This window comes from Salvelinus alpinus, chromosome 31 (assembly GCF_045679555.1).
Source record: "Salvelinus alpinus chromosome 31, SLU_Salpinus.1, whole genome shotgun sequence".
Taxonomy (NCBI): Eukaryota; Metazoa; Chordata; class Actinopteri; order Salmoniformes; family Salmonidae; genus Salvelinus; species Salvelinus alpinus.
This window is the reverse complement of record NC_092116.1, coordinates 34298503-34321436: the sequence shown is the minus strand read 5'-3', so window position 1 is coordinate 34321436 and position 22934 is coordinate 34298503. Positions and strand designations below refer to the sequence as shown.

The 22934-nt window shown below is 39.6% G+C and overlaps 2 protein-coding genes and 1 long non-coding RNA gene across 5 annotated transcripts in view; 2 read left to right on the top strand and 1 right to left on the bottom strand.

Annotated features, from left to right (window-relative positions):
* On the top strand, positions 1-3847 carry LOC139561484 (endonuclease domain-containing 1 protein-like). Its single transcript, XM_071378611.1, has 2 exons — positions 1-705; positions 1077-3847. The coding sequence occupies exons 1-2, from the start codon at positions 379-381 to the stop codon at positions 1647-1649; spliced, it is 900 nt and encodes a 299-aa protein (XP_071234712.1). The 5' UTR covers positions 1-378; the 3' UTR covers positions 1650-3847.
* A 16697-nt stretch (positions 3848-20544) lies between these two features.
* Positions 20545-21400, top strand: LOC139561360 (uncharacterized). Its single transcript, XR_011672114.1, has 2 exons — positions 20545-20931; positions 21360-21400. It is a non-coding gene; the product is annotated as an uncharacterized lncRNA (long non-coding RNA).
* Positions 21401-21536: 136 nt separating this feature from the next.
* The window catches only part of LOC139561359 (endonuclease domain-containing 1 protein-like), a 48906-nt gene continuing 47508 nt past the window's right edge, over positions 21537-22934 (bottom strand). For all 3 annotated transcript variants that reach the window (XM_071378389.1, XM_071378390.1, XM_071378391.1), the window contains one exon: positions 21537-22419. In XM_071378389.1, coding sequence (XP_071234490.1) covers positions 21694-22419 — 726 coding nt within the window. In that variant the 3' untranslated portion in view covers positions 21537-21693. The remainder of the gene's footprint in view (positions 22420-22934) is intronic.

Genomic DNA, 22934 nt, shown 5'->3' with positions numbered 1-22934 from the left:
GTGTGGATGCAGTCACTATTTAGAGCAGTCTAATCTCGTTAACCCAGAACTATAATCTTGTGTGATTAAGTTCTGGTTCCATACGTGTTAGAAACTACAGTAGGTGAGTCACATGTTATTTGTTACAGCAGTTTCCATGGAAACAAACAGAGGAGTTTATGCAAATCAACTCTGTCTGTCTTGACATCTGAAGGAGGAGTCTCTGAAAACCTATTTAAAGCAGTCTGTCCTGACTCAGATCAACAGTCTTCAGTCTACCAACTGGTCTCTGAAATAACTATTTAAATCAGTCTGTCCTGACTCAGCTCAACAGTCTCCAGTCTACCAACTGGTCTCTGTAACTTCATCTTTGTCTCTGTGGTGTACAGTCTTCAGGTGATGATGGGGGTATTGAATCATCTCTCTACTCTCCTCCTTCTCTCTCTCCTTCCTCCTGCTCTCTCTCATGTAGTGAAGAAGTTCAGTGATGTTCCACAGTGCAAGAATTTCTTCATGCAGGGAACAACTCCAAATCTCCCAGGTATTTTGTATGATGGGATATTCAAGAACGAGGGCCGCTACAAGCCGATTTGCCAGAAGTACAACAACATCTACAGGTTTGCTACTCTCTACGACACGACCAACAGGATCCCTGTGTTCTCAGCCTACACCTTCACTGGTTATACAACGGGTCGACCAGATGATCCCTGGATGATAGAGCCCCAGGTAGGACTAATGTTTTTTCATATAACATAACATGTGTATTTGTTTACTGCTGTACATCACAGACAGTTATGTTACAGAATATAGAACTACCACTATGGAGGGTATAGAGACTTGATTATCTTGATTGTGAACCCCCCCCCCCACCCAAAAATAGAGGGTTTATTGTACAGAAAAGAGGGTTTATTGTACAGAAAAGGGGGTTTATTGTACAGAAAAGAGGGTTTATTGTACATAAAAAGAGGGTTTATTGTACATAAAAGGTTTTTCTTTGTTCAGAAAATAGTTTTTTTTGTACAGAATAGAGGGTTTATTGTACAGAAAAGAGGGTTTATTGTACAGAAAACTTGTAAATGAATGATTGTTTCCTGCAGCTCGACGGGAAGAAAAACATAAACCGCACTGAAATGCAGATACAAGAGGGAGGCAGATACGAACACCAGGCTGAGCAAAATGACTATAAAATCTCAGAATATAAAGTGAACAAAGGTCACCTCTTCCCAAGTTCACATGCTCATGACCTTGATACTCAGAAGTCCACCTTTACCCTGACCAACATCGTTCCCCAGGACATCACCTTCAACGATGGCAGCTGGAAAGAAATGGAGAGAAATGTCAGAGGAACTCTTGTGAATAACTGTAAGGATGCTAACGACCAGATAAAAGCCTATGTGGTGACTGGAGCAGTTCCCAACAACAACAAAACCAAACTGAACAACCGAGTGAACATCCCGTATCTCATGTGGACAGCCTTCTGCTGTGAAAACAAGAAGTACATGAAGAACAAGAAGTGGATGGCCGGAGCATACTGGGGGGAGAACAAGGAGGGGACGGGGGCATTGGATCAACAAACCTTGGGAGCACTCGAAATCATGTTGAACAGATATTACAAAGGTAAAGATGGTCCTGTCAAGGTGTTCCCAGAAGATTGTCCAAGAGGTCCTTAACCTACCACTTCCTCCTAACCCAGTTGGAAGAATTCCTTCCGTAGTGAGGAATCTTTACAATTCCATGAGAAATAGTTCTGGAAGGTTCTTTGGATGATCTGGGTACAGATGCTCTCACCATATCAACAAACTATCATTACTGTTAGAGTAATGATTATCAGGGTTATAATGGTAATGAGGGTTGTAATGGTAATGGTAATGAGGGTTGTAATGGTAACGAGGGTTATAATGGTAGTGAGGGTTACAATGGTTACATGTCAACATATGTACACTTTCAATTGTAATACTTTTCTCTTCTATGTCTATATATATCTATAGTCTATAGTCTTCTCTTCCCTCTGTCCATATCTTCTATGTCTATATATCTATAGTCTATACTCTTCTCTCCCCTCTCTGTCCATCTCTTCTATGTCTATATATACAGTGGGGAGAACAAGTATTTGATACACTGCCGATTTTGCAGGTTTTCCTACTTACAAAGCATGTAGAGGTCTGTAATTTTTATCATAGGTACACTTCAACTGTGAGAGACGGAATCTAAAACAAAAATCCAGAAAATCACATTGTATGATTTTTAAATAATTAATTTGCATTTTATTGCATGACATAAGTATTTGATCACCTACCAACCAGTAAGAATTCCGGCTCTCACAGACCTGTTAGTTTTTATTTAAGAAGCCCTCCTGTTCTCCACTCATTACCTGTATTAACTGCACCTGTTTGAACTCGTTACCTGTATAAAAGACACCTGTCCACACACTCAATCAAACAGATTCCAACCTCTCCACAATGGCCAAGACCAGAGAGCTGTGTAAGGACATCAGGGATAAAATTGTAGACCTGCACAAGGCTGGGATGGGCTACAGGACAATAGGCAAGCAGCTTGGTGAGAAGGAAACAACTGTTGGCGCAATTATTAGAAAATGGAAGAAGTTCAAGATGACGGTCAATCACCCTCGGTCTGGGGCTCCATGCAAGATTTCACCTCGTGGGGCATCAATGATCATGAGGAAGGTGAGGGATCAGCCCAGAACTACACGGCAGGACCTGGTCAATGACCTGAAGAGAGCTGGGACCACAGTCTCAAAGAAAACCATTAGTAACACACTACGCCGTCATGGATTAAAATCCTGCAGCGCACGCAAGGTCCCCCTGCTTAAGCCAGTGCATGTCCAGGCCTGTCTGAAGTTTGCCAATGACCATCTGGATGATCCAGAGGAGGAATGGGAGAAGGTCATGTGGTCTGATGAGACAAAAATAGAGCTTTTTGGTCTAACTCCACTCACCGTGTTTGGAGGAAGAAGAAGTATGAGTACAACCCCAAGAACACCATCCCAACCGTGAAGCATGAAGGTGGAAACATCATTCTTTGGGGATGCTTTTCTGCAAAGGGGACAGGACGACTGCACCGTATTGAGGGGAGGATGGATGGGGCCATGTATCGCGAGATCTTGGCCAACAACCTCCATCCCTCAGTAAGAGCATTGAAGATGGGTCGTGGCTGGGTCTTCCAGCATGACAACGACACGAAGCACACAGCCATGGCAACTAAGGAGTGGCTCCGTAAGAAGCATCTCAAGGTCCTGGAGTGGCCTAGCCAGTCTCCAGACCTGAACCCAATAGAAAATCTTTGGAGGGAGCTGAACGTCTGTATTGCCCAGCGACAGCCCCGAAACCTGAAGGATCTGGAGAAGATCTGTAGGGAGGAGTGGGCCAAAATCCCTGCTGCAGTGTGTGCAAACCTAGTCAAGAACTACAGGAAACGTATGATCTCTGTAATTGCAAACAAAGGTTTCTGTACCAAATATTAAGTTCTGCTTTTCTGATGTATCAAATACTTATGTCATGCAATAAAATGCAAATTAATTACTTAAAAATCATACAATGTGATTTTCTGGATTTTTGTTTTAGATTCCGTCTCTCATAGTTGAAGTGTACCTATGATAAAAATTACAGACCTCTACATGCTTTGTAAGTAGGAAAACCTGCAAAATCGGCAGTGTATCAAATACTTGTTCTCCCCACTGTATCTATATTCTATACTCTTCTCTCCACTCTCTACCCATCTCTTCTATGTCTATATATATCTATATTCTATACTCTTCTCTTCCCTCTGTCCATCTCTTCTCTGTTTATATCAAATATAAAAAGTATGTAAGGGAACAGAATTCTGTTTTAATAAATAATATACAGTTTAATTCCTTGATGATGTGCTGCCATTACCATTGTTAATGTTAATAATTATGCTTACAGCAGGGTTGAGATCAATTCCATTTCAATTCCAGTCTTTTGGTTCCACTAGTTAATGAAAACAGCATCTCTTTTGGTTCCACTAGTTAATAAAACCAGCATCTCTTTTGGTTCCACTAGTTAATAAAACCAGCATCACTTTTAGTTCAACTAGTTAATGAAACCAGCATCTCTTTTGGTTCCACTAGTTAATGAAAACCAGCATCTCTTTTGGTTCCACTAGTTAATGAAAACCACCATCTCTTTTGGTTCCACTAGTTAATAAAACCAGCATCTCTTTTGGTTCCACTAGTTAATGAAAACCAGCATCTCTTTTGGTTCCACTAGTTAATGAAAACCAGCATCTCTTTTGGTTCCACTAGTTAATGAAACCAGCATCTCTTTTGGTTCCACTAGTTGATGAAAACCAGCATCTCTTTTGGTTCCACTAGTTAATGAAACCAGCATCTCTTTTGGTTCCACTAGTTAATGAAACCAGCATCTCTTTTGGTTCCACTAGTTAATGAAACCAGCATCTCTTTTGGTTCCACTAGTTAATAAAACCAGCATCTCTTTTGGTTCCACTAGTTAATAAAACAAGCATCACTTTTAGTTCAACTAGTTAATAAAACCAGCATCTCTTTTGGTTCCACTAGTTAATAAAACCAGCATCTCTTTTGGTTCCACTAGTTAATGAAAACCAGCATCTCTTTTGGTTCCACTAGTTAATGAAAACCAGCATCTCTTTTGGTTCCACTAGTTAATGAAACCAGCATCTCTTTTGGTTCCACTCGTTAATAAAACCAGCATCACTTTTAGTTAAACTAGTTAATGAAACCAGCATCTCTTTTGGTTCCACTAGTTAATAAAACCAGCATCTCTTTTGGTTCCACTAGTTAATAAAACCACCATCTCTTTTGGTTCCACTAGTTAATGAAAACAAACATCTCTTTTGGTTCCAGTAGTTAATGAAAACCAGCATCTCTTTTGGTTCCACTAGTTAATAAAACCAGCATCTCTTTTGGTTCCACTAGTTAATGAAAACAAACATCTCTTTTGGTTCCACTAGTTAATGAAACCAGCATCTCTTTTGGTTCCACTAGTTAATGAAACCAGCATCTCTTTTGGTTCCACTAGTTAATGAAACCAGCATCTCTTTTGGTTCCACTAGTTAATGAAACCAGCATCTCTTTTGGTTCCACTAGTTAATAAAACAAGCATCACTTTTAGTTCAACTAGTTAATAAAACCAGCATCTCTTTTGGTTCCACTAGTTAATAAAACCAGCATCTCTTTTGGTTCCACTAGTTAATGAAAACCAGCATCTCTTTTGGTTCCACTAGTTAATGAAAACCAGCATCTCTTTTGGTTCCACTAGTTAATGAAACCAGCATCTCTTTTGGTTCCACTAGTTAATAAAACCAGCATCACTTTTAGTTAAACTAGTTAATGAAACCAGCATCTCTTTTGGTTCCACTAGTTAATAAAACCAGCATCTCTTTTGGTTCCACTAGTTAATAAAACCACCATCTCTTTTGGTTCCACTAGTTAATGAAAACAAACATCTCTTTTGGTTCCACTAGATAATGAAACCAGCATCTCTTTTGGTTCCACTAGTTAATAAAACCAGCATCTCTTTTGGTTCCACTAGTTAATGAAAACAAACATCTCTTTTGGTTCCACTAGTTAATAAAAACATTATCTCTTTTGGTTCCACTGATTAATGAAAACCAGCATCTCTTTTGGTTCCACTAGTTAATAAAACCAGCATCTCTTTTGGTTCCACTAGTTAATGAAACCAGCATCTCTGTTTACAACTCTTTATAGAAAACAAACGGACAGTTATACTCTATTACAGGGAGACAGATTCCACCCTGAGACAATACTATATTACAGGGAGACAGATTCCACCCTGAGACAATACTCTATTACAGGGAGACAGATTCCACCCTGAGACAATACTCTATTACAGGGAGACAGATTCCACCCTGAGACAATACTATATTACAGGGAGACAGATTCCACCCTGAGACAATACTATATTACAGGGAGACAGATTCCACCCTGAGACAATACTATATTACAGGGAGACAGATTCCACCCTGAGACAATACTCTATTACAGGGAGACAGATTCCACCCTGAGACAATACTCTATTCCAGGGAGACAGATTCCACCCTGAGACAATACTCTATTACAGGGAGACAGATTCCCCCCTGAGACATTAAAAAGAGAACTTCCAAGAAGCCAGTGTTTCAGACTGCGTGGTATATGTCTCTCCACAGAGGACTCTGTAGAAACAGCAGCTGAGATGTGCAATATGTTTCTAAGAGGCTCCTCTCCACAATGTGTGGATGAAGCTCTTAATGTGGCATTAGGGGAAACACCAGATGAACTGATACAACAAAGAGCCACTAGAGGTAAAGAACTCTGTAATGTTCACCACCACATAGACTTTGAACTCGCACAAAGTGGGAGATGCTGTCAAGAACCATTGTCATGTTTTATCGGACCCAGCGTTGCCAGCTGAATTTACGAACCCACCACTTACTGTATATAGGAGAGGTCGGGTAAATTGAAGAACCCACCCATATTGTATATAGGAGAGGTCGCAATTTACGTGACAAATTGGTACATACCAAACTTCCAGCCACAAAAGAAAACGAGCCAGGCTCTTTTACGCCCTCTTCTGATTTGTAGCTATAAATGCAGATGCTGAGCCCAGTGCAACAATATGATGAAGTGTGAACGTTTCTGCCACCCACATACAGGAGAACGGTTCCAAATAAATGACATTATTACGTGCTCCACCACCCATGTTATCTACATGATGAAATGTCCATGTGGGTTGTGTTATGTAGGTAAACACCACCCATGTTATCTACATGATTAAATGTCCATGTGGGTTGTGTTATGTAGGTAAACACCACCCATGTTATCTACATGATTAAATGTCCATGTGGGTTGTGTTATGTAGGTAAACACCACCCATGTTATCTACATGATTAAATGTCCATGTGGGCTGTGTTATGTAGGTAAACACCACCCATGTTATCTACATGATTAAATGTCCATGTGGGTTGTGTTATGTAGGTAAACACCACCCATGTTATCTACATGATTAAATGTCCATGTGGGTTGTGTTATGTAGGTTAACACCACCCATGTTATCTACATGATTAAATGCCCATGTGGGTTGTGTTATGTAGGTTAACACCACCCATGTTATCTACATGATTAAATGTCCATGTGGGTTGTGTTATGTAGGTAAACACCACCCATGTTATCTACATGATTAAATGTCCATGTGGGCTGTGTTATGTAGGTAAACACCACCCATGTTATCTACATGATTAAATGTCCATGTGGGTTGTGTTATGTAGGTAAACACCACCCATGTTATCTACATGATTAAATGTCCATGTGGGTTGTGTTATGTAGGTAAACACCACCCATGTTATCTACATGATTAAATGTCCATGTGGGTTGTGTTATGGAGGTAAAACCTCTCGTTATCTCAGAGAATTTGTGAACATAAAAGTTGAATCAGGAGTAACGACAGGGATTATCCAGTCCCAGTACATTGTAATGACCTACAACATGACATTAATACCTTTAGGTTGTGTGACAGAGAGAAAGTCAAGATATCAGACAGGGGAGGTGATATAACACTGAGCTAATGAGAATGTTTGGGGGTTTTCACCCTCCAGACATGATTCCCTAAAGGTCTTAATGATGAAATGTCCATGCATGTTATGTTGTAAATGTCACCATGAATTAATGCCTCCACTTCAGACTACTCTGACGTTTCTTCTTGAACGGAACCCAATGATTTATGAAAACTTACTTGATGTCCTCATTGTGGGTTTACAGACGTGTTCAGGGCCAGCCCTCCCATTAGACCGTCGCCTGTGGCAGCACCTGAATTTGAGACGATATTTTGACAATTGTCTGACGCCCTCCGGCGCCCCTGTTCGGTCACTACACCGCCCGCGGCGCCCCAGCCACCAGCTCATAGTGCTGCTACAGTTCCCTCCCCCACCCCATTCCCCCTTCTCCCGAAGTTCACTCACACTATCCTTGGTAGGAATGGTGAGGTGTGTCTTTATATGGGATTATCCAATTGTGAAACATTAATAAATGAATCTGCCAAATAAATGATTGTATTTTGTTTAAGTGTCTGTGTGAGGACACAATCTCTAAACCAAAGAAATTCTCTGGTGAAATGTATCAGTGTGCAGCAATGTCCATCAGCCGGTGTGGAGAATTACAAGCCTACGAGGACAGGACATTCATTCACCGAGAACGACAAGCCCCCGTTAGCTGATTCTAGCAGCGAAGAGGACAAACCGGAGGAGTCCGAGCCATGCACTTCCACCGATGATGACAGCTCTCTGGCTGGACAAGAACAGGTGGTCGCACCAGGCCTAGCTACACCTCCAAACAATGCCGGCGAAGACCCTACTATCTTGGACCCAGACTCAGATTCGTCGCTCCCCGTCCCCGGTGACAGTGGTGGTGCTGCTGCTAAATCCGACTCCCAGACAAAAATCATAGAAGATCCCGGTGAGTGGCCAGAATATATGAATGGATCTTTACGGGATATGTTAGTGCAGGCTGGGCCACATCAGGATAAGGAGGGGAATTTACCAAGAGATGAGGGGCAACGAAAGTTTTCGGTGGCCAACTACAATAGGAGGATGGCGAACGGGGAGAGAGTGGAGAGACCAAGGCTAGTCTATTCCAAGCAAAACGATGCAGACTTCTGTTTTTGTTGCAAACTTGTTTCACACGTGTGCAAATCTGCGCTGGTCAGGGATGGAACCAGGGACTGGAAGAATCAGTGCCACCTCCTCAGCCTCTCATGAGAAGTCACATGACCACCCAGATAGTTTCCAGAGGTGGAAGGAGCTGGAGATCAGGCTGGTGTCCAAGCAAACTCACATGATTTGATTTCAGGACCCTGGACAGCTACCGAGAGAAAACATCGCTGACTGCAATGCAGCACCACAGCAGAGGAAAGAGGCCACTCTACACAATAAATACATGATGATGTTGGACAATCAAATTCAATATGGAAATAAACAAAATTCGTTAAGGCTGGGTCATTTACAGAAAGCTTATTTTACACTGCTCCAGCGAAACGAGGCCGCCACCCATTTATAACGAGGCTCACCCATTTATAACGAGGCCCACCCATTTATAACGAGGCCCACCCATTTATAACGAGGCCCACCCATTTATAACGAGGCCCACCCATTTATAACGAGGCCCACCATGCATTTATAACGAGGCCCACCCATTTATAACGAGGCCCACCCATTTATAACGAGGCCCACCATGCATTTATAACGAGGCCCACCCATTTATAACGAGGCCCACCCATTTATAACGAGGCCCACCCATTTATAACGAGGCCCACCCATTTATAACGACGCCCACCCCTTTATAACGAGGCCCACCCATTTATAACGAGGCCCACCCATTTATAACGAGGCCCACCCATTTATAACGAGGCCCACCCATTTATAACGAGGCCCACCCATTTATAACGAGGCCCACCATGCATTTATAACGAGGCCCACCATGCATTTATAACGAGGCCAACCATGCATTTATAACGAGGCCCACCCATTTATAACGAGGCCCACCCATTTATAACGAGGCCCACCCATTTATAACGACGCCCACCCATTTAAAAATAGGCCCACCCATTTATAACGAGGCCCACCCATTTATAACGAGGCCCACCATGCATTTATAACGAGGCCCACCCATTTATAACGAGGCCCACCATGCATTTATAACGAGGCCCACCCATTTATAACGATGCCCACCCATTTATATCGAGGCCCACCATAAATTTATAACGAGGCCCACCCATTTATATCGAGGCCCACCATGCATTTATAACGAGGCCCACCCATTTATAACGAGGCCCACCCATTTATAACGAGGCCCACCCATTTATAACGAGGCCCACCCATTTATAACGAGGCCCACCCATTTATAACGAGGCCCACCATGCATTCATAACGAGGCCCACCCATTTATAACGAGGCCCACCCATTTATAACGAGGCCCACCCATTTATAACGAGGCCCACCCATTTATAACGAGGCCCACCCATTTATAACGACGCCCACCCCTTTATAACGAGGCCCACCCATTTATAACGAGGCCCACCCATTTATAACGAGGCCCACCCATTTATAACGAGGCCCACCCATTTATAACGAGGCCCACCCATTTATAACGAGGCCCACCATGCATTTATAACAAGGCCCACCATGCATTTATAACGAGGCCCACCCATTTATAACGAGGCCCACCATGCATTTATAACGAGGCCCACCCATTTATAACGAGGCCCACCCATTTATAACGAGGCCCACCCATTTATAACGAGGCCCACCCATTTATAACGAGGCCCACCATGCATTTATGAACGCGCTTGTTTCCAAAGCTCAAATGATCTTACTGTGTTTTACAGTTCTACATGAATATTACAATATATGTTAAATATGTTATATAAAAGTGTTATTTTTTATTGTAATTGTAACAATTATGGGGTCGTACCATGTGTGATAACAGTTGTGATATTATTAATCAGAAACTCCTTTTTCTACTGTAGGTAGTAGGTTACATAGTGACAGCAACATTGTAACTCTCCGATGCAGCGGTTAAAGTGAAACTCCCTTCTGCCTGGTCAGGAACCTCCTATATGTACACGCGTCCACCCAACATGTTAACGGTCAGAAACACACAATTACACAGATCATTGGAGATTATTTCTTCTTCTTATAAATAAGTTGTAAGACTTGGTGTTTGACGGACACAATTATCCTCCATAGATGTCGGTATAGACAAATACTACAATACTGCCGCATGTACTCATTAAATACCTCCGTGTCTGGGAAGGGCTTGGTGTGTTTGGTTCTGATTAAATACCTCCGTGTCTGGGAAGGGCTTGGTGTGTTTGGTTCTGATTAAATACCTCCGTGTCTGGGAAGGGCTTGGTGTGTTTGGTTCTGATTAAATACCTCCGTGTCTGGGAAGGGCTTGGTGTGTTTGACTAAAACCAGGGCTTGAATTGACTGAGGGTATCACGTACCCTTTGTTAAAGAAAATAGCAAAAATGATATCTATTGTTTTCTTTATATTTGTAAATAAATACATAAAACGTATCGAGATGATATCAAGCGTTCTATAACAATGCGTAACTCTGTGACGTCTTATGGTAGAAACAAGCTCTGAAATGCCGAGAAAGACGGGACTCCGATGCATATGGAGATATATTGATTCCTCTCTATGACAATCTGAAGCTGAACTGCAGCTTATAATATTCGAAGAGATACAAAAAAACTGACTCTACTATCCTGTCCCTATTAATTGAGCTTTTCTCTTTCTGAAAAGAGACGTAGTGCAACAACATATTCCAGTTAAATACGTCCCTAATGGCCCCCTATTCCTTTTATAGTGCACTACAATAGGGTACCATTTGGGACGGAAATAAGTTCGTTCTTACAACAAAGAACCACTGGGGGGCGACAGACAACAGTAGACAACTCTGTACAATAGAAAATAAATACATAAATAAATTACATTATAATGACAATCACTGCAGAAAGTGTGTGTGTGTGTGTGTGTGTGTGTGTGTGTGTGTGTGTGTGTGTGTGTGTGTGTGTGTGTGTCAGCATGACCCCAGTTACAATGAAAATCACTTTGTTCAACAGACCTGGAGATATTTATTGGTTTCTGATGGATCAGCAAAGTGATTGGTGACAGATTGGTAACATGGTGAGTACAGGGTTCTCCATGTTTTCTCCCAGGTCAGTGATGTATTGCTTCATCCCATATGGAACCCTATTCCCTATGTAGTGCACTACTTTAGACCAGGGCCTATTTGACCATTATTCCCTATGTAGTGCACTACTTTAGACCAGGGCCTATTTGACCATTATTCCCTATGTAGTGCACTACTTTAGACCAGGACCTATTTGAACCCTATTCCCTATGTAGTGCACTACTTTAGACCAGGGCCTATTTGAACCATTATTCCCTATGTAGTGCACTACTTTAGACCAGGACCTGTTTGACCATTATTCCTTATGTAGTGCTCTACTTTAGACCAGGGCCTATTTGAACCCTATTCCTTATGTAGTGCTCTACTTTAGACCAGGACCTATTTGACCACTATTCCCTATGTAGTGCACTACTTTAGACCAGGGCCTATTTGAACCCTATTCCTTATGTAGTGCACTACTTTAGACCAGGGCCTATTTGAACCATTATTCCCTATGTAGTGCACTACTTTAGACCAGGACCTATTTGACCATTATTCCCTATGTAGTGCACTACTTTAGACCAGGACCTATTTGACCATTATTCCCTATGTAGTGCACTACTTTAGACCAGGACCTATTTGACCATTATTCCCTATGTAGTGCACTACTTTAGACCAGGACCTATTTGAACCATTATTCCCTATGTAGTGCACTACTTTAGACCAGGGCCTATTTGAACCACTATTCCCTATGTAGTGCACTACTTTAGACCAGGGCCTATTTGAACCACTATTCCCTATGTAGTGCACTACTTTAGACCAGGACCTGCACTACATAAGGAATAGGGTGCCATTTGGGACACAAACACTAAGAATGGTTATTATTCCAGACAATGCAGGGCTGCGTTCAGTACATTAAACTAAATAGTATGTTCAGTACTTTAAACTAAATAGTATGTTCAGTACATTAAAACTAAATAGTATGTTCAGTACATTAAACTAAATAGTATGTTCAGTACATTAAAACTAAATAGTATGTTCAGTACATTAAACTAAATAGTATGTTCAGTACATTAAACTAAATAGTATGTTCAGTACATTAAACTAAATAGTATGTTCAGTACATAACTAAATAGTATGTTCAGTACATTAAACTAAATAGTATGTTCAGTACATTAAACTAAATAGTATGTTCAATACATTAAACTAAATAGTATGTTCAGTACATAACTAAATAGTATGTTCAGTACATTAAAACTAAATAGTATGTTCAGTACATTAAACTAAATAGTATGTTCAGTACATTAAACTAAATAGTATGTTCAGTACATTAAACTAAATAGTATGTTCAGTACATTAAACTAAATAGTATGTTCAGTACATTAAACTAAATAGTATGTTCAGTACATTAAACTAAATAGTATGTTCAGTACATTAAACTAAATAGTATGTTCAGTACATAACTAAATAGTATGTTCAGTACATTAAAACGTAATGGAGCGTTCAGTTGAATAGAAATGGTTCTGTACTGAACAACCAGCTGAAGAAACGGGGAGCGGTTGGGTGAAACTGAAAGCCCGAACCACCACATTTAACTATGGCAAGGAGACTGGTGATATGGCAGAGTATAAACAGTGCAGTTATTCACTTCACAAGGCAATCAAACCCAGCTAAACATCATTATAGAGATAAAGTGGAGTCGCAATTCAACATCTCAGACATGAGACGTTCTTTGCACGCTTTGAGGACTTCCTGACGGGCCGTCCCCAGGTGGTGAAGGTAGGAAACATCACCTCCACTCCGCTGATCTTCAACACTGGGGCACCACAAGGGTGCGTGCTCAACCCCCTCCTGTACTCCCTGTTCACCCATTACTGCGTGGCCAAGCACGCCTCCTACTCAATCATCAAGTTTGCAGATGACACAACAGTAGTAGGCTTGATTACCAACGATGATGAGACGGCCTACAGGGAGGAGGTGAGGGCTCTGGGAGTGTGATGCCTGGGAAACAACCTCTCACCCAACGTCAACAAAACATCAACCACCCGAGCCACTGCCTCTTCACCCTGCTACCATCCAGAAGGCAAGGTCAGTACAGGTGCATCAAGCTGGGACCAAGAGACTGAAAAACAGCTTCTATCTCAAGGCCATCAGACTGTTAAACAGCCATCACAAGCACATTAGAGGCTCCTGCCTATAGACATAGATTACGAATCACTGGCCACTTTAATAATGTTTACATATATCTGGCATTACTCATCTCATATGTATATGCTGTTTTCAACACTCTTCTACGGTATCTTAGTCACTTAACAAATCCACTCGGTCTTTCAAAAAGTTGCTGCTGGCTTATCAGCTTTTTCCTTTTTTTATAGTCCTGGTCCTCAGAACGTTTACTGGGATCTATTTACATTTTGGACAGTGTTCCACGTACTGGAAACAGATTATTGTTTTAGATGACATTACCTTCCTCCTTAAGTCACTGGTGTTATTCACACTATCAAGTTAATAAGACATAGTAGTTGGTAATCGTCAAAAACTTGTCTTTTTCAATTATTCATACCTCTGTTCCAAATTTTCCCACTGTGTCCTTTACAGCCTGAGTTCAGTGAATACCACTCACTTTCACTGGTGGCTTATCAATGGGTCCACAGCAAGCTTATCTTTAACCCAAACACCAGATGGCAGCCTCTCATTTAAGGTATTGTAGCTCTCAAGTCTAGTTTCTTTCTCGGATCAACATGTATTATAACTGGGCTGGCACTGCCTATCAGTCCACTGTCATTGGAGTGCTCTGTCCATTATGAGTCACCTGAGACAGGATAGACCAGGTGTGTTTGCTAGATGGGGTGGATGGGGGGAAAGTGTAACACCAATCAGGCACCCGAGGACTGGAATTGCCCAGTTCTGGGATTGACAGAGAGAGAGACAGTTTCCCACTCCATCTTGGGGAGTGGTTAAAATGTGCCTACTCGCTAATTGGGTTAGAACTTCATTGTTGGGATGTCAACGAAAACTCCATCTTGAGTACAGTAAATTGTAGCCTTCAGTTCAGTTAACCGGTCTCGACGTAGCAAGTTAAACGGTTAAGCGGGTGATTACAGAAAATGATGTTCAACATTCATCGGTCCTATGAAACAGGACATGGCTTTTGTTTCAACATGTATTACAGAAAATGATGTTCAACATTCATCGGTCCTATGAAACAGGACATGGCTTTTGTTTCAACATGTATTACAGAAAATGATGTTCAACATTCATCGGTCCTATGAAACAGGACATGGCTTTTGTTTCAACATGTATTACAGAAAATGATGTTCAACATTCATCGGTCCTATGAAACAGGACATGGCTTTTGTTTCAACATGTATTACAGAAAATGATGTTCAACATTCATCGGTCCTATGAAACAGGACATGGGTTTTGTTTCAACATGTATTATCTGGGTGGTTTTCCTTTCATTCTGGATGAAGGCTCTGATTAACTTGGCGATAATATGTTTTGTTGGAAGCTGTTTTAAAAGCTTAGAAAATGCTCCAAATCTTTGTCTGACACCCTTTAGACAGTCATACAGTGGTTTACCTTGTCAAATGATCCATAAGGGAATATATCCTGAATATTTCTCAGAACACTTTTTACATCAACTATGTACGTCTACTGTCGTGGCAATTACCTGTATTACCAAATGAGGAGAGTTACAAACCACACACCAGTCAGAGTTATACTTAAATACCATCTTTAATTATATGTGAGCTTCAAAATCGCCCTTTGACTCTCAGATCAATACAGTGTCTATAATGAATTCTGAGAGTGCCTACAAAAGAATACCAAGATCTTTTATAGCCAAGATACACCCCTCTCACAAGCCTGACCTCTCCCCTCTCTGGGCCCCAAGTGACTTTTCCCTAGCTGAGAAGGGAAAAGTGCAACTGCCAACAGTATAGTCCAAAGGGAGACATTCTAATGACAGGTATCTCACATAAGCATATTATGTAAATAAAACATCTTATTTATCTATGTTACCCAACTAATTCTGATTCATCCTCCACACTACGTGTTGGTGCTGGAGTTGTATTTTCCCCTCTGGATCAGCACCTCCAGCAAGACACTTACTGGGTTTATTACCCGGGCTTTCTAATAGCCTTCTTAGACCCGTATTATCTAATAGTCTTCTTAGACCCGTATTATCTAATAGTCTTCTTAGACCCGTATTATCTAATAGTCTTCTTAGACCCGTATTATCTAATAGTCTTCTTAGACCCGTATTATCTAATAGTCTTCTTAGACCCGTATTATCTAATAGTCTTCTTAGACCCGTATTATCTAATAGTCTTCTTAGACCCGTATTATCTAATAGTCTTCTTAGACCCGTATTATCTAATAGTCTTCTTAGACCCGTATTATCTAATAGTCTTCTTAGACCCGTATTATCTAATAGTCTTCTTAGACCCGTATTATCTAATAGTCTTCTTAGACCCGTATTATCTAATAGTCTTCTTAGACCCGTATTATCTAATAGTCTTCTTAGACCCGTATTATCTAATAGTCTTCTTAGACCCGTATTATCTAATAGTCTTCTTAGACCCGTATTATCTAATAGTCTTCTTAGACCCGTATTATCTAATAGTCTTCTTAGACCCGTATTATCTAATAGTCTTCTTAGACCCGTATTATCTAATAGTCTTCTTAGACCCGTATTATCTAATAGTCTTCTTAGACCCGTATTATCTAATAGTCTTCTTAGACCCGTATTATCTAATAGTCTTCTTAGACCCGTATTATCTAATAGTCTTGTTAGACCCGTATTATCTAATAGTCTTCTTAGACCCGTATTATCTAATAGTCTTCTTAGACCCGTATTATCTAATAGTCTTCTTAGACCCGTATTATCTAATAGTCTTCTTAGACCCGTATTATCTAATAGTCTTCTTAGACCCGTATTATCTAATAGTCTTCTTAGACCCGTATTATCTAATAGTCTTCTTAGACCCGTATTATCTAATAGTCTTCTTAGACCCGTATTATCTAATAGTCTTCTTAGACCCGTATTATCTAATAGTCTTCTTAGACCCGTATTATCTAATAGTCTTCTTAGACCCGTATTATCTAATAGTCTTCTTAGACCCGTATTATCTAATAGTCTTCTTAGACCCGTATTATCTAATAGTCTTCTTAGACCCGTATTATCTAATAGTCTTCTTAGACCCGTATTATCTAATAGTCTTCTTAGACCCGTATTATCTAATAGTCTTCTTAGACCCGTATTATCTAATAGTCTTCTTAGACCCGTATCATCTAATAGTCTTCTTAGACCCGTATCATCTAATAGTCTTCTTAGACCCGTATTATCTAATAGTCTTCTTAGACCCGTATTATCTAATAGTCTTCTTAGACCCGTATTATCTAATAGTCTTCTTAGACCCGTATCATCTAATAGTCTTCTTAAACCCGTATCATCTAATAGTCTTCTTAGACCCGTATTATCTAATAGTCTTCTTAGACCCGTATTATCTAATAGTCTTCTTAGACCCGTATCATCTAATAGTCTTCTTAGACCCGTATTATCTAATAGTCTTCTTAGACCCGTATTATCTAATAGTCTTCTTAGACCCGTATTATCTAATAGTCTTCTTAGACCCGTATCATCTAATAGTCTTCTTAGACCCGTATCATCTAATAGTCTTCTTAGACCCGTATTATCTAATAGTCTTCTTAGACCCGTATTATCTAATAGTCTTCTTAGACCCGTATTATCTAATAGTCTTCTTAGACCCGTATTATCTAATAGTCTTCTTAGACCCGTATTATCTAATAGTCTTCTTAGACCCGTATTATCTAATAGTCTTCTTAGACCCGTATTATCTAATAGTCTTCTTAGACCCGTATTATCTAATAGTCTTCTTAGACCCGTATTATCTAATAGTCTTCTTAGACCCGTATTATCTAATAGTCTTCTTAGACCCGTATTATCTAATAGTCTTCTTAGACCCGTATTATCTAATAGACTTCTTAGACCCGTATTATCTAATAGTCTTCTTAGACCCGTATTATCTAATAGTCTTCTTAGACCCGTATTATCTAATAGTCTTCTTAGACCCGTATTATCTAATAGTCTTCTTAGACCCGTATTATCTAATAGTCTTCTTAGACCCGTATTATCTAACAGTCTTCTTAGACCCGTATTATCTAATAGTCTTCTTAGACCCGTATAATGACATCACATCTCTAATAACCCATTATACACACATACAACTTGGTAACCCTTGTGTTTGCAAACTGATTATCTATACAGTATTATAATACTGTAGGCTATCCACTTCCTACCTGCAGGCTATCCACTTCCTGCTTACAGTATTCAAATGTAGGCTATCCACTTCCTACCTGCAGGCTATCCACTTCCTACCTGCAGGCTATCCACTTCCTGCCTGCAGTATTCAAATGTAGGCTATCCAATTCCTGCTAATATACTGGTCCAACAGTATATTTCAGGTCATTATAGGTAAACCAATCCCTCCTAATATACTGGTCCAACAGTATATTTCAGGTGATTATAGGTAAACCAATCCCTCCTAATATACTGGTCCAACAGTATATTTCAGGTGATTATAGGTAAACCAATACCTCCTAATATACTGGTCCAACAGTATATTTCAGGTGATTATAGGTAAACCAATCCCTACTAATATACTGGTCCAACAGTATATTTCAGGTGATTATAGGTAAACCAATCCCTCCTAATATACTGGTCCAACAGTATATTTCAGGTGATTATAGGTAAACCAATCCCTCCTAATATACTGGTCCAACAGTATATTTCAGGTGATTATAGGTAAACCAATCCCTCCTAATATACTGGTCCAACAGTATATTTCAGGTGATTATAGGTAAACCAATCCCTCCTAATATACTGGTCCAACAGTATATTTCAGGTGATTATAGGTAAACCAATACCTCCTAATATACTGGTCCAACAGTATATTTCAGGTGATTATAGGTAAACCAATCCCTCCTAATATACTGGTCCAACAGTATATTTCAGGTGATTATAGGTAAACCAATCCCTCCTAATATACTGGTCCAACAGTATATTTCAGGTGATTATAGGTAAACCAATCCCTCCTAATATACTGGTCCAACAGTATATTTCAGGTGATTATAGGTAAACCAATCCCTCCTAATATACTGGTCCAACAGTATATTTCAGGTGATTATAGGTAAACCAATCCCTCCCAATATACTGGTCCAACAGTATATTTCAGGTGATTATAGGTAAACCAATCCCTCCTAATATACTGGTACAACAGTATATTTCAGGTGATTATAGGTAAACCAATCCCTCCTAATATACTGGTCCAACAGTATATTTCAGGTGATTATAGGTAAACCAATCCCTCCTAATATTCTGGTCCAACAGTATATTTCAGGTGATTATAGGTAAACCAATCCCTCCTAATATACTGGTCCAACAGTATATTTCAGGTGATTATAGGTAAACCAATCCCTCCTAATACACTGGTCCAACAGTATATTTCAGGTGATTATAGGTAAACCAATCCCTCCTAATATACTGGTCCAACAGTATATTTCAGGTGATTATAGGTAAACCAATCCCTCCTAATATACTGGTCCAACAGTATATTTCAGGTGATTATAGGTAAACCAATCCCTCCTAATATTCTGGTCCAACAGTATATTTCAGGTGATTATAGGTAAACCAATCCCTCCTAATATACTGGTCCAACAGTATATTTCAGGTGATTATAGGTAAACCAATCCCTCCTAATATACTGGTCCAACAGTATATTTCAGGTGATTATAGGTAAACCAATCCCTCCTAATACACTGGTCCAACAGTATATTTCAGGTGATTATAGGTAAACCAATCCCTCCTAATATACTGGTCCAACAGTATATTTCAGGTGATTATAGGTAAACCAATCCCTCCTAATATACTGGTCCAACAGTATATTTCAGGTGATTATAGGTAAACCAATCCCTACTATTGGAGACACCACTGTGCTCCCATTGATTCATGTTAACCGGTTAGATTCATTATTATAGTGAATAAATAGTTCTGCCAAATTGAACACCAACATTTTGTGGCTGAGGAGGACAAGAGGTCTTTCACCATTAATGCTCGGCTGGACAACAGACAGTCCGTCACAGAGATGTTTTAATAAGGTCTCTTATCTTCTTTAAGTTGTGGCCAGAGGGATGTCTGAGTCCATCTGGGTCACGGCACCAAATGTTGTAGAAGATTAGATCCAAAGATGAAGGCAGAGACTTTTTAATTGAATAGAAAGATCTTTAATCAAGCAGCTGCAGAGGAGATGATTGTGATTTCACAGGGAAGAACCCCCTGAGTAAATGGTTCCATGTCCCTTATATAGTGGGAGGTGATAATACCATCAGATTGTTACAGTTATTTATACCAGCAACAGTTCCAGAACACAATGGCCTTGTGTTTAAGGTACAGACACACCAGGACTCTATGAAAGGCATGACATCACAGTCCAACACAGAACATGTCCCGTGAGAAGTTACAACAGTTCAACACAAATTCTGCCACCACACTAGCTTTCACTCACATGTGAGGGGCTGATGCTCATTGGCTAAGACTCAATTTGCTAGGGGGGGTGAAATGTAGGGAAAGAGTAATTCTGCTCATAGATTCTATATGTTTGAACGACACATTGATACATCAAGCACAAAGTGGGAGGTTTAAAATATACTTTCTTAGTCGCCAAAATAACAGAGCTTGTCTTTAATGTTTATAACCCTTAAACTTGTTTAATTATAACCATTATAACCCTTATTATAACCATTATAACCCTTATTATAACCATTATAACCCTTATTATAACCATTATAACCCTTATTATAACCATTATAACCCTTATTATAACCATTATAACCATTATTATAACCATTATAACCCTTATTATAACTATTATAACCCTTATTATAACTATTATAACCCTATTATAACCATTATAACCATTATAACCCTTATTATAACCATTATAACTGTGCTGCCATCCTGTTAGAAGGTAACAGATTATTTTATTACAATAGTTAAAATGGATTTTCATTGTGTTCCATGATGTTATTTGCCCCCTAGTGGAGCTTTCTGGTACTTAGAGTGTACACAAACAGGAAGTAGAGAATTCGTTCTGCACGCTTAGAAGCAGCTAAAAACAACGCTACGGTGCAGGTCTTTCAGTGTAGTTATTTCTTGTCACGCTTCAGCCTTGGAAAATATTTGTTTGTAAGTTCGATTCAAGCATTTAGCTAATGATGATAATCTTGTTATTGATAGAGTTTCTTACATATCAATGTTGGTTGGTTGCATTTACTCACAAATTGCAATGCCTTTCATGTATGATGTTAGCTGTATTACTTTGCTCGTGCGTCATGCAAACGAATTGTAAAATATACAATACTGTATTTTTGTTACTGTTTCTAGTGTAATATGCCTTGTTATTCTACATAGATGGTTGTACATTATTAGAGTAATGAAAGGAGTTAGTCAATTACCATATGAGAAAGCAATTAGCTATATGGTTTGGCATCATGCCAGATGCATGGTACCGTAGCACGTGCTTTGTATTCATGCAACTTCAAATGTATAATGTACAGCTACAGTATGTTGGTGTGAATTGAATACTAAAGTATATTCTTTTCTGTGTTTTGCAGTTTTACAACATAAACGTTTACAATATATTCATTCAAGAAAAGTTACGCCTTGGGAGTTTTATTGAAGACTTAGTTGTTAGCTATCTGTCTAGTTTTGCATGGGAACGCAACTCAAGGGCAGAATAATAACCCTTATTATAACCATTATAACCCTTATTATAACCATTATAACCCTTATTATAACCATTATAACCCTATTATAACCATTATAACCCTTATTATAACCATTATAACCCTTATTATAACCATTATAACCCTATTATAACCATTTACCCCTTATTACTTAACCAATGTGTACTCAATAGTTGTGGGAATTACCACTGGACAAAACTCATTACTTTTCATCACAGTCACAATCACATCCATCCTCATCATCACATTCCTTTAACTCCCCTGTTGTTCTCTCCATCTTATTGCTCCCCTCTCCGCTCCCTTCCCTCTTTTTCCCCGGCTCCTCTTCTACACTCTCAACCTGTTGTACATTAACTTTTCTTGGACATTTATCGTGAAACACCTTGACATCAACATTGTAGCTTTCCTTCAACTTGACTTCGAGTGCTCCCAAGGTTTCCAGGTTCAATATTTTCCCATTGTCCTTTTTGTTCTCCCCCCAGTATGCTCCGGCCATCCACTTCTTGTCCTTGTTGTTGTAACAGCAGTAGGCTGTCCACAGGAGATATGGGATGTTCACTCTGTTGTTCAGTATTACGTTGTTGTTGTTGGGAACTGCTCCAGTCACCACATAGGCTTCTATCTTGTCGTTGTTATTCTTACAGTTCATAAGAGCTACTCTGACTTTGCACTCCATTTTACACCATCTGCCTCGGTTGAAGCCTCTTTCCTGGGGAACGGCGTTTGTCAGGGTGAAAGTGGACCTCACGGTAGCATCATCAGGTGCGGCTTGACATGGGAACAGGTGACCTCTGTCCAGATCCATGCTACTTATTGTTGCACTGTAGTCTGCGTCCACAGCCTGATGGTCGACTCTTATGTCTGTTTTATTATTAAGCATCTTCAACTCTTGTTGGGTTTTCATCTCTTTTATATTTTTATCTTCAAGCTGCAGAAACATCAGTCAGACATTAAAACTCTTTAACAAGTTTAGACATTACAACTCTTTAACAAGTTTAGACATTAAAACTCTTTAACAAGTTTAGACATTAAAACTCTTTAACAAGTTCAGACATTACAACTATAACTAGTTTAGACATTACAACTCTTTAACTAGTTTAGACATTACAACTCTTTAACTAGTTTAGAAATTACAACTCTTTAACTAGTTTAGACATTACAACTCTTTAACTAGTTTAGAAATTACAACTCTTTAACTAGTTGAGACATTACAACTCTTTAACTAGTTTAGACATTACAACTCTTTAACTAGTTTAGACATTACAACTCTTTAACAAGTTTAGACATTACAACTCAACAACAAGTTTATACATTAACACGTTTAGACATTAAAACTCTTTAACAAGTTTAGACATTAACTCGTAAAAGAAGTCATAATATAGCAATCCAGACTTAAGCTGAAAATGGTTGCAACACATTCGTGTCTCAAAGAAACTGTTTGTC